An 11,985-nucleotide genomic window follows, 5' to 3' on the forward strand; every position below is an offset into this window, starting at 1 on the left:
CTCTCTGGGTGCGCCCCATCAGCCAATTTTTTACCCATCCAACTGTGCAGGTATCAAAGCTGTAGTCGCTTAATTTATTGATGAGGATGGGGTGAGAGACGGTGTCAAAGGCCTTCTTCAAGTCTAGAAAAACTATGTCCCCAGCGACACCGTCATCCAAGGATTTAGTTACCTGGTCAGAAAAGGCAATCAGGTTGGTCAGGCAGGACCTGCCTTTGATGAACCCATGCTGGTTGCCCCTGAGCATGATCTCCCCTGCCGGCCCCCCACAGATGTGCTCCTTGATGATCCTCTCCAAGATCTTCCCGAGCACCGAGGTGAGGCTTACAGGCCTATAGTTACTTGGGTCCTCCTTCCTCCCCTTCTTAAAAATTGGGACCGCATTAGCCAGTTTCCAATCCCCCGGCACCTGGCCAGATGACCATGAATGCTCATACAGCCGGGCCAAGGGCTCCGCGATGACCCCTGCCAGCTCCCTCAACACCCCTGGGTGGAGGGCATCTGGACCTGCAGATTTTAAAATGTGCAGCCTTTCCTGAAGATCCCAAACTACATCTGCGCTGACCAAAGGCATGACAGAGCTATCCCCAAGATTGTCCCTACCTCTGGTAGGTGGGATGTCCCGGTCCCTGTTCAAGAAAACAGAGGCAAAGAAACTATTAAAAATATCAGCTTTCTTGTCTGGCGTGGCCACCAGATTACTGTTTGTGTCTCACAGGGGCCCTACATTGCCTGGTGCCCTCTTCTTGCTCCCAATGTACTCGAAAAAGGACTTTGTTGTCCTTAATCCTGGACGCTAGCCTGAGCCTCCATCTCTGCCTTGGCCTTCCTAATAGCCCTCCTACACTCCCGGGCCGAGGAGGAGTACTCCTCCTTGGTGATAGCTCCTCACTTCCACTGGTTGTACACCCCACTTTTAGTCCTCCGGCACTGCTGAATGCCCTTGCTGAGCCAAGGCGGGTTCTGAGCACTCTTACCCCCCTTGCTTCTCTCAGGGACTGTAACCCTTTGGGCCTGGAGGATCGTCCCCTTAAGGTACAACTATCCCACATGGGCTCCCATCTCCTGTACCTTCTGGGCCCTCAGTGCCTCCCCCACTAGTCTCCTAAGCTCATTGAAGTTGGCCCTTCTGAAGTCAAGGGCTTTAGCCATGCTGGCTTTCCCTCAGGATGTTGCCATGAGCCAGTTTGTCAGGAATGATCTCTTTGATAATTTTTTCCAAAATCTTTCCAGGGATTGAGGTCAAGCTGATTGGCCTGTAGTTCCCCAGATCTGTTTTCCTCCCTTTCTTGAAGATAGGCACCACGCTGGCCTTCTTTCAATCTTTAGGCTCTTCACCTGAGCGCCACAAGTTCTCGAATATCCATGCCAGTGGCCGAGCTATGAATCCTGCCAGCTCCTTAAGTACCCTGGGGTGTAAAGTATCTGGAGCAGCTTACTTGCAGGTATCCAGCCTCTCAAGGTGTTCCTTTACTTGGTCTACAGCAAGGTAGGATATAAATTCACCCTCACCCTGGCTGCCCTGCATCATGTTAGGCAGGGCAGTCGCTTTGGGATGGTGGAAAAACTGACGCAAAGTACCCATTAAGCAGGTTGGCTTTTTCTGGGTGTCAGCTGTCAGATTTGGTTTAGCAGGGGTCTTGTGTTACCCTTGCTTTTCTTCCAACTCCCCACATATCTGAAAAAGGACTTTGTATTGTCTTTGATATGTATAGCCAGTTCGAGTTTGGTTGCAACCTTTGCTTTCCTGGTTCACTCCCTGCAGAGTACTCCTCCATTGCGGTGATTCCTGTCTTCCATCCTTTATAAGCCGCTCTTTTTAGACGTAGGATGCCTTGCCCTGAAGTAGACTAACCTTGCATTTCCCCTCCCCTCCCCTTAGCATGTGGATGTGACAGCACCAACATCCCTCAAGCTTGTTCCCAGGGAGCCGTGTCCCTGCTGGCTTTGCATGGTGTTGTGATGACCACCCCTGACTGGGACAGAGTTACTGGGCCTCATCTCTAGCCTCGTGCCCTTGACAAGAGCTATGGGACATGGAATCAACCTTCTCCCTGCTCTTCCACAAACTGAAGCCTCCGTCTGCCTTAGTCCCAGACCAGTATAAGAGACTAGCAGGGCTTTCCCCGTGCCAGCAGCGCCACTGCTACCCTGTGCACTCTTCCCCGCCCGCAGGTGCTGGGACCCTGAGCAGCACTGACCACAAGCCTCCTGGAGAAGAGCCTGTGAAGCTGGAGCTGCAGAGGACTTGCCCAGGGGGACTGGAGGAGAGGGGCTCCCTGACACCTGAGCCGGGCCCAGTGCAGAAGGGGCAGGGCAGGCCTCCAAAGCAGGGGCAGAATCTGGAGGTGAGCAGGGCACCAGGTGCAGTTGGGGGAACACAGCTGGGGCAGAGTGCAAAGGAGCAAGGGGGGCTGTAAAAAATGAGGGGAACAGAGAGACCTGAAGAGCGACAGGCCTGTGGTGCCACAGGGTACAAAAAGTCCAAGCTGGCGTTAGCAGGAGCTCCCTCCCAAGTGCAGATAGCCAGGGGTGCTGGCACGGAAAGGCCTGGTGAGAGTGCATGGAGATGGGGCTCCCTGCCTCCAAAAGTGCCGGCCCGGCTGCCTCAAAGGACCGAGCTGACAGACAGTGATGAGCTGGGCTGAGGCCCACACGTGAGCTCCCATGTCCACAGCTGCATCCACCTCGTGTGTCAGCTGAGTAACGGGATGTTGCAGCCCTGCCTGTCCTGGCTAAGCCTGCAATGAGCTGTAGTGCCGAGTGATTGCAGACAGGGCCGTGGGGCTGGGAGCAGCTGGCCCAGGAGACACTGATGGTGCAATGCTTGTGCCCGCAGCTCCGGGAGGTGTTTGAGGACGTGGCAGTGTATTTCACGTGGGAGGAGTGGGAGCTGCTGGAAGAAGAAGACAAGGTGCTTTACTGGGACCAGATGCTAAAGAATTACCAAGCCCTCGTTTCCCTGGGTAAAGTTCTTGCTGCTTTGTGGAGCTGTGTGGAGTCTGATGATTCATAGTCACCTCCCTGTGTTTCAATAGTCTCATCATCATGAACTTTGGTCTGGTGGCTTAAGTCTACTTCCTCCCCACTGGTATGTTAGTGATCAGACCTCTCACATTTCATATTGATATTTCCTCCTTCATTTGATCCAGCTGCCTTCACTTGTGTCTTCCCCATTATTACAACTCCTGGTGCTTCCATGCTCAGCATTTGCATAGTTGTTTAGGCCAGAGCTGAGCAGATCATCAAGTCCGACTCCCTGCCATGGGCAGGAATGAATCCTGGAATCAAATGACCTCAGCTAGGTGATTGTCTAGCCTCCTTTTGAAGACCTCCAAGGTAGAAGCAAGCATCGCTTACCTTGGAAGTTGGTTCCAGGTCCTAGCTGCCCTGACTGTGAAGTAGTGCCTCCTGATGTCTAGCCTGAACCTACTCTTAATCAACTTGTGGCCGTTGTTCCTCGTTACTCCTGGGAGTGCTCAGGGGAACAAGGCCTCTCCCATTGCCGGCTGGTCCCCCCTGGTAAGTTTATAGATGGACACCAGATCCCCTCTCAGCCTTCTCTTGTGGAGGCTGAACAGGTTCAGGTCCCGTAGCCTCTCCTCGTCAGGCCTGCCCTGCTGCCCCCTGATCATGCGGGTGGCCTCTTCTGGACCCTCTCCATGCTGTCCACATCCCCCCTGAAGTGCGGCGCCAGACCTGGATGCAGGACTCCAGCTGCGGCCTGACCAGTGTCGCATAGAGGGGGAGGATCACCTCCTTGGACCTGCTCGAGATGCATCTGTGGATTCATGACAAGGTGTGGTTGGCCTTCCTGACCGCATCCCACACTGTCGGCCCATGTTCGTATTGGTATCAATAATGACTCCAAGATCCTTTTCTGCCTCTGCACTGACGAGAAGGGAGTTCCCCAGCCTGTAGGTCTGCTGCTGGTTCTTCCTCCCCAGGTGCAGCACCTTGCACTTGTCAGTGTTGAAACCCATCCTATTCTCATCCGCCCACCCTTGTAACCTGTCCAGATCTAGTTGTAGCCTGTCCCTCCCTTCTAGCGTGCTCACTTCTCCCCACATCTTAGTGTCATCTGTGAACTTGAACAGGGTGCTTTTCACCCCCTCGTCCAAGTCGTTGATGAAGATGTTGAACAGTGCAGGCCCGAGAACCGAGGCCTGGGGGACCCCACTGCCCACATCCCTCCAGGTCGAAAATGATCCGTCCACCACCACTCTCTGGGTGCGGCCCTCCAGCCAGTTAGTGACCCATCTCACTGTGTAGGGATCGACACCACAGTCGCCTAATTTTTTAATGAGGATGGGGTGAGAGACAGTGTTGAAGGCCTTCCTAAAGTCCAGAAAGACTACATCCACTGCGACACCTGCGTCCAAGGATTTTGTGACCTGGTCATAGAAGGTCACCATGTTGGTCTGACAGGACCTGCCTCTAATGAACCCGTGTTGGTTGCTCCTGAGCATCACCTCCCCTGCTGGTCCCGCGCAGATGTGCTCCTGGATAATTTTCTCAAAGAGCTTCCCCAGGACCAAGTTAACACTAAGGGGCCTATAGTTACCTGCGTCCTCCTTCCTCCCCTTTCTGAAAATGGGGACCGCATTGGCCCTTTTCTAGTCCTCTGGCACAGCACCACGAGTGCATGTAATAGCCGTTCCAGGGGCCCTGCTACGACCCCTGCTAATTCCCTCAGCCCCCTGGAGTGAAGAGCATCATATCATGATTTTCTTCACGTTTCCTTTGCAACATGATTTTCCTCTGTCTTGTCAGTGTGTTCATACCATCTTCAGTTCATTGTACATAAATGAATCAAGAGCTGTCCTTTGAGGACGAGTCTGATTTCCGTCCTCTGTCCTACTGTTTGCTCTGCAAACACATTTAACAATCCTAGCATGCTCAGTTCTGTGATGTCTAAATCTCCTTTCTCCTTCTTTGGAGACCCTGGCTTTGCTGTAGTTACGTTAAGACCTGTGCTCTCAAGCTCACTCTGCCATTCTCAAAAGTTTTCTTGTCTTCTTCCTAAAATCCCTCCCCGGATCAGATGCCCATCACTGAGATCAAAAGAAGCGGGCTAGGTGCAGGGCCTAGTAAGAACCAGTTTTCATTTCCGAGGATCCCTAATACAAGGGCTTGTTTTGGCTTGCGCTCAGGGTTGAGGTACAGGCAGTCCTCGACTTACAATGTTTCGAGTTACAAGGTTTTGCACTTACAGCGTTTATAAATGGACACCCTGTTTCAGCTTCATCACGTCAGTTTCAACTTTACAACGCTTGATCCAATGCGATGCCACGCCAGCGAACAAGTTCACTGCGTAGCTCATCTCCCTGGAGAACATCTGTCCAAACTTCCTCGGACACTTTCTTTAAGAAAGCAGATAAGACTCCAGAAAAAAAAACTGCAGCCAGGACTCCTGAGAAGACTTCAGCCAAGAAACCTGCAGAAAGTCCAACCAAGAAGATTTCAAAAAGTCCAGCAAAGTCACCACAAAGAAGTCCTTCCAAATCAATATGATTGCTATTTACAATATAAATACATTAATGTATTTCATAGATTTCATAGACATTAGGGCTGGAAGGGACCCCGGAAGATCATGGAGTCCAGTCCCACGCCCCAGGGACAGGAAGTCAGCAGGGGATCATGGGATCCCAGCAAGATAAACATCCAAATGTCTTTTGAAGGCATTCAAAGTAGGTGCTTGAACCACCTCCGGCAGCAGTTTATTCCAAACCTTGGAGGCTTGGACAGTAAAGAAGTTCTTCCTTATGTCTATCCTGAAACAGTCATGGAGGAGTTCGTGACCGTTCAACCTTGTCCTCCCTTGGGGCGCTCTGGTGAACAGACATTCCCCCAGATGCTGGTGGTCACCCCTGATAAACTTGTAGGTGGCCATCAGATCACCCCTGAGCCTTCACTTTTCCAGACTGAAGAGCCCCAGGGCTCTCAGCCTGTTGTTGTAAGGTCTGCTCCCCTGACCTCTGATCATGCGCGTGGCTCTTCTCTGGACTCTCTCAAGCTTCTCCACATAGTTCTGAAATGTGGAGCCCAGAACTGGACGCAGTACTCCAGCTGTGGCCTCACCAAGGCTGAGTACAGCGGGAGGCTGACATCCTGGGATTTGCTTGAGAAGCATCTATGGATGCAAGCCAGCATTTTGGTCACTTTACTAGCCTCAGCATTGCATTGAAGGCTTATGTTCATCTTGTGGTCAATGATGACCCCCACGTCCCTCTCGTCCGTAGTGCTAGTCAGCATAGCACTGCCGAGCCTATTAGCATGCTGCAGGTTTTTCCTCCCAAGGTGGAGAACCTTGCATTTATCAGTGTTAAACACCATCAGGTTTTCGTCCACCCATTTGCTGAGCCTGTCAAGATCTGCCTGGATCACCCTCCTGTCCTTGGGTGTGGACACTTTACCCCAAAGTTTGGTGTCATCGGTGAACTTGGCCAGTCTGCTTCTGATACCAATGTCCACATCATTAATGAAGATGTTTGTGAGCATGTAGGGTGATCTTAGCCTCTTCTCTCCTCTGTACCCACCTGCCACGACTTGGATTTTGTAAGAAAAAGGAAGGAGATCAGTGTGCTTTGATGTTTATGATTGATAAATGCCACCCTGATGTTAAATGCTCAAGGTGAGAGCTTATTTTCCAAAATAACAGATACGATATCAAAAGCCTGGCCGATTACATCATTGGCAAGGACATCCTGCTTTGCAGGTAAAGGGAGCTCTGTATTGCTACTTCAAAGATACATTGTAACTAAATAGCTTCCACCACCAATTACTTCATTAGTGCATTAGTGCAGTGCATTCTTTTGCGTCTTTTATTCTTTACCCCCTGCTCCTCTCGTCTAGTTTGTTCTGTAGTTTTCTAAGCAGTTGTTGCCCCAGCAGGGTCAGGGACTTCTCTTAACTCCTGCCTCCCCGTGAATTGTCTCGTAGACAGTCTTTCATCTACGCATGGGCAGAGCCGCTTCCTGATGCCTCAGGGCTTTCCCGCGCTCACCAAATGCAGCCCAATTCCCTGGCCAGTCGTCCGTCTTGCATCTGACCTGTCTTCTGGAGTCCCAACCTCACGGCTCTCTCCAGGATCGCAAGTCAGAATCCTTTTCACTTCTTCTATTTTCTTGGGATCTTGATTAACCCTGTGCTTGTCTTCTTGTGCCCGAAGGCAATCAGTCAATGTCCCGATGCCAGCTTTCTCTCTCATTTTTTGTGGGCTAATCACCCGATCTTCTCTCAGGTGTGAAATTCCTTCCACCTGGCAGGGTGCATTCACTGGTCGCTCTTCCCTGAGCCTGCCTAAGTAATAGGTCTCCTGACTGAGTCCCTGTTACAATGTCGAATATTATGGGCCCTAAGACAGAGTCTCAAGGGACCCCACTGGTCACAGGGCACCACGACAATTGACTTCCATCAACCACCACGCTCTGGGTCCGACCACAGAGCCAGTTCCCCAGCCAGCGTATCGTGGTGTGGCCGAGGCCACAGTTAGACAGTTTTGCCAAGAGGTGATCATGGGATACCAGATCAAAGGCTTTTTTAAAGTCAAGATATATGACATCTCCCTTGTCCAGGTGATAGGTCACCTGGTCATAAAAGGAAATGAGATTGGTCAGGCAAGACCTACCCGCAACAAACCCGTGCTGACTATCCCTCAGGATGTTGCCATCAGCCAGTCTGTTAAGAATGGTCTCTTTGATAATCTTTTCTAAGACTTTCCCCAGGATAGAAGTCAGGCTGATGGGCCTGTAGTTTTCCAGATCTACTTTCCTCCCTTTCTTGAAGATAGGCACCACATTGGCCTTCTTCCAGTCTGCGGGCACTTCACCAGAGTACCACGACTTCTCGAAGATCCATGCCAGGGGCTGAGCTATGATGCTGGCCAGCTCCTTGAGTACCCTGGGGTGTAAACTGTCAAGGCCAGCTGACTTGAAGGTGTCCAGCCTCTCAAGGTGTTCCTTCACGAGGTCAGCATTGATGGGGGGGTAAGGCAGGCCTTCCCGTCCCATAATGGACAGGGACATCCCATGGGACTGGTGAAAGACCGACGCAAAGTACCCGTTTAGCAAGTTGGCTTTTCCTTGGGCGTCAGTTGTCCCATCTGGTTTAGCAGGGGTTCGATGTTGCCCTTGCTTTTCCTCCGAGTCCCCACATATCTAAAAAAGGACGTTTTATTGTCCTTGATACTTGTGGCTACTTTTCCTGGAATTACACTGATAAGATAGATGTTATCCATCCATAAGAGTATCCAATATCTCTTCTGTTTGCTACCTTGAAAATAGTAAAAAAAATTATCTTTCTGCTCTCTAGTACAGTAAACTCTCCAGTAACCGGCACCGTACAAGCTGGCATGCTCCACTAACCAGCATGCCGGCTTGTAAGGAAAAGTGAAACCAGAAGTGCCCACCGCGGCACTTCTAGTTTCTCTGAGCCCCCATGGCCTGGGGCAAAGCAGCCTGCACTGCCGAGCCCCCACAGTGTGGGGGCAAAACAGGTTGCACGGGGCTGTGCAGGGCCTGCTTCCCTGTCCCACGGGGCCCACAGGGACTGCAGGAGGGGTGATGATGCCACGGGAGGGGCAGAGGGATGCCCCAGATGTGGAGGGAGAAGCAGCAGCTGGGGCCGCTCAATTAACCAGCATATTTTGTTATCCAGCATCCCCCATTCCCAGGGGATGCCGGATAACAGCTTTTACTGTACATCATGGATCATTGCATCTCCATGCCCGTCCCTGGCTAATGTCTTTTCTAAGTCAGAGTGGCTGGTGTTTTGTTTCCTATTACCATCCCTCCACTACAGGCGGTCCTCGACTTACAATATTTTGAGTTACAATGAACAGCACTTACATCGTTTATAAATTGACACCCTATTTTAACTTTCTGATGTAAGTTTTGACTTTACAACGCTTGATCTGATGCAACACCATGCCACTGAACAAGTTCTCTGCGCCGCTCATCTCCCTGGAGAACATCTCCCCAGACTTCCTTGGACGCTTTCTTTAAGAAAAGAGACAAGACTTCTGAGAAGGCTCCAACCAAGAATCCTTCAAAAAGTCCAGCAAAGCCACCTCAAAAAAGTCCTTCAAAACCAATATAATTGACATTTTCAACATAAATGCATTAATGTAGCTATAGGCAGACAAGGTTCCTTGGGTGAATCTGATATCTTTTATTAGACCAACACAAATAGTGTAGCTTAATGTAGCTATGTTACTCAGCTGTAATTTATTGAGTACAAAATTCTGGGTTATTTTTGGTGAAAATAGGGTATCGGGCCTTTGTTCAGGAACCAATCCCCCATTTATAACGTTGTGCCTTTGGAAAAATCAGTTCCGAGTTGCAACGTTTCGAATTAAGATGTGATTTTTCAGGAACCAATTGTGTTCCAAGTCCAAGGACTGCCTGTACCTGGGTGGCCAGTACTACTGTCTGTTGAAGGCTTCTTCCTGCAGTGCCTTCTCTTTCGTAAATGCCTGTTCTCCCTTGTCCACCAAGGCCCTAATAGAAAGCATGAGTTCCTGGGATCCATTCCCCAAATCCCAGCTGATGATTCTGCATCCAGTACCTAATTACTAACCCTCTTTACCCACTGCCCCAAACAGGATATCGAGGTCCCACACCTGCCTTAATCTGCAGCATCCAGCAAGGACAGGTGGAGCTCTGGGGCTGTGATGATGAGACCCGTGGGAAAATCTCAAGGTCAGAGGAGCTGCTGCCAGGTGAGTTGTGGCTGACCCCTCCACCCGACTTTGCTCTCAGAAATGCGTCGTGCCCAGAGTGCCAGGGGGACCTGGAAACTACAGACTTGCCCTGTGCTGCCCTTGCAGGGTGCTGACCTCAAACACAGCACATTATGCAGTAGTGTGTCCAGGCAAGTGTTGTTTCCACGCCCTGAAATTCAACCATGTGGAGACAAGCAGCTGTTCCCTTCTCCTCCAGGAAATGACAGATGTTACAGGGCAATCAGGTTTGCTGTCTTGATTTTTTTTGCCCAATCGAGTTTCCCTGAGATACAGTGATCTTAAATTTCCATCTTCACTCACCAGTGTAAGAGTTCATTCCCCAGCCCAAGGTAGCTATACCTCTCTACCACCTTCTTCCAGGGAAGGATGGGATTTGTAGTCCCCCATGGAAATCAGGATGGTATGCAGAGGCTCTGTGTAGCTGTCACTGCTGGACAAGAAAGAAGCTAAGGCTCTCCCTTTCCTCTCCTGATCAGGTTGACCTGGAACCCAGGAAATGTTTCATCCTGGTCTCAGGCTGCATGACATGGCTCCATGGCATGTGTGGGATTCAGAAGCTTTCAGGTTGTGGGGGGGACATGAATCCCCCATGGTTTGCACCAGAATACCCCGCTTTGTGTCTCTTCTCTGGGGCCCTGGGTGTCAAGAAGCTTGAGATACCACGGAGTCCAGGTTCAAGCTCATGCCAAGGCATTAGATCTGAAGCAGACTCCTGTGACAGGGAGGCCACCTGGGATCCTTCAACAGGGGAAAGCTCCATGGGCTCATTCCCTGCACCAGACCTTGTCCTGGAAGCAGGCAGGAAGCACAGCCCTACTCCTTTCAGAAGAGAGGCCACAGCTCTAGGTCCTCCCCTCGTCCTCAACCCATTATAGCATGAAGCTATTCAGGTACTGTCATAATGCACATCTCCCACTTGTGCTTCTCTTAGCAGGGCCTGAGATGATGAGGCTGACGGGTGGGCAAAAAACTCTGAACTGCATGGAGTTTGGACCATTAGCTCAACACCGGGACCTGCCCCTCCATTGTGTCCAGCATTTGGGGTTTTGGCAGGAAGACCTTGTTTTGTTGGGGGAACATAAGTGCCAAGGTCCAGGCCTGTGCCCATCCCAGCAGAAGGAATAGCAGTGTTTGCCACTTGCCAGCAGGGTATGGGCTAATCTGGAGTTTCTCTTCCCCATGCAGCAGGTGCTTGGCTGCTGAGCAGAGCTGAGGAGCAGATTCCTGTTGAAGGACCTGCAGACCTGGTGCCACCACGAACTTTCCCAGGGAGTCTAGGACAGATAGTCTCCCTGAGACCCGAGAGAGAGCAATGGCAAAAGAGCCCAGGGAGGCCCAAAAAGCAGAAGGAGAATGTAACAGTGAACCAGGTATCATCTCCAGTTGGGTGTGAGAGTGGAGAAGGGGCAGATCTGAGAAACATCCCTGGGTGCAAGGAAGAATGTGTGGAGCTGAGAGACATGAAGAGCCACTGGAAAGAGGCACTACATCCAAACCAAGGCAGTGCGGAGGGCCTCAGAGGAAAGCAGGAGCTCATTGCCGTTCACTGGGGCAGAACCCTCCCCTGCCCCGAAATCAGGAAAACCCTTGACTGCCCATCACTTGTGGCTCTTCACAAGATAAGGCACACTGGAGAGAAGCTCCACATATGTACCAGGTGTGGGAAGGGCTTCACCCAGTCCTCCAGCCTGACCCGACACTGGCTCATCCACACAGGAGAGAAGCCTTATCAGTGCTCAGAGTGTGGGAAGAGCTTCAGATACCTCTCCAGCCTGGCCCAGCACTGGCTTATTCACACGCAAGAGAAGCCATATCAGTGCTCAGAGTGTGGGAAGAGCTTCACCCAGTCCTCCAGCCTCACCCAACACCGGCTCATCCACAGCGGGGAGAAGCCACACCAGTGCTTAGAGTGTGGGAAGAGCTTCAGACAGCTCTCCAGCCTGGCCCAGCACCAGACTAATCACATGCGAGAGAAGCCATATCAGTGCTTGGAGTGTGGGAAGAGCTTCACCCAGTCCTCCAACCTGACCCAGCACCGCCTCATCCACACAGGAGGGAAGCCGCATCAGTGCTCGCAGTGTGGGAAGAGCTTCACCCGATCTTCCAGCCTGACCCGACACTGGCTCATCCACACAGGGGAGAAGCCACATCAGTGCTCACAGTGTGGGAAGAGCTTCAGCCGATTTTCCAGCCTGACCCGACACCGGCTCATCCACACACTGGAGAAGCCACATACTCAT

The 11,985-nt window shown here is 51.4% G+C and overlaps 1 protein-coding gene across 1 annotated transcript in view; it reads left to right on the forward strand.

Annotated features, from left to right (window-relative positions):
- LOC102381615 (zinc finger protein 446-like) overlaps positions 1-11,979 on the forward strand; it is a 15,657-nt gene extending 3,678 nt beyond the window's left edge. The window contains exons 4-8 of the mRNA XM_025195524.1: positions 2,176-2,348; positions 2,840-2,966; positions 9,605-9,721; positions 9,830-9,969; positions 10,931-11,979. Of these exons, the coding sequence (XP_025051309.1) occupies positions 2,176-2,348; positions 2,840-2,966; positions 9,605-9,721; positions 9,830-9,837 (425 nt within the window). The 3' untranslated portion in view covers positions 9,838-9,969; positions 10,931-11,979. The remainder of the gene's footprint in view (positions 1-2,175; positions 2,349-2,839; positions 2,967-9,604; positions 9,722-9,829; positions 9,970-10,930) is intronic.
- Positions 11,980-11,985: the final 6 nt, after the last annotated feature.

Source organism: Alligator sinensis, unplaced genomic scaffold, assembly GCF_000455745.1.
Source record: "Alligator sinensis unplaced genomic scaffold, ASM45574v1 scaffold1744_1, whole genome shotgun sequence".
NCBI classification, from domain to species: Eukaryota; Metazoa; Chordata; order Crocodylia; family Alligatoridae; genus Alligator; species Alligator sinensis.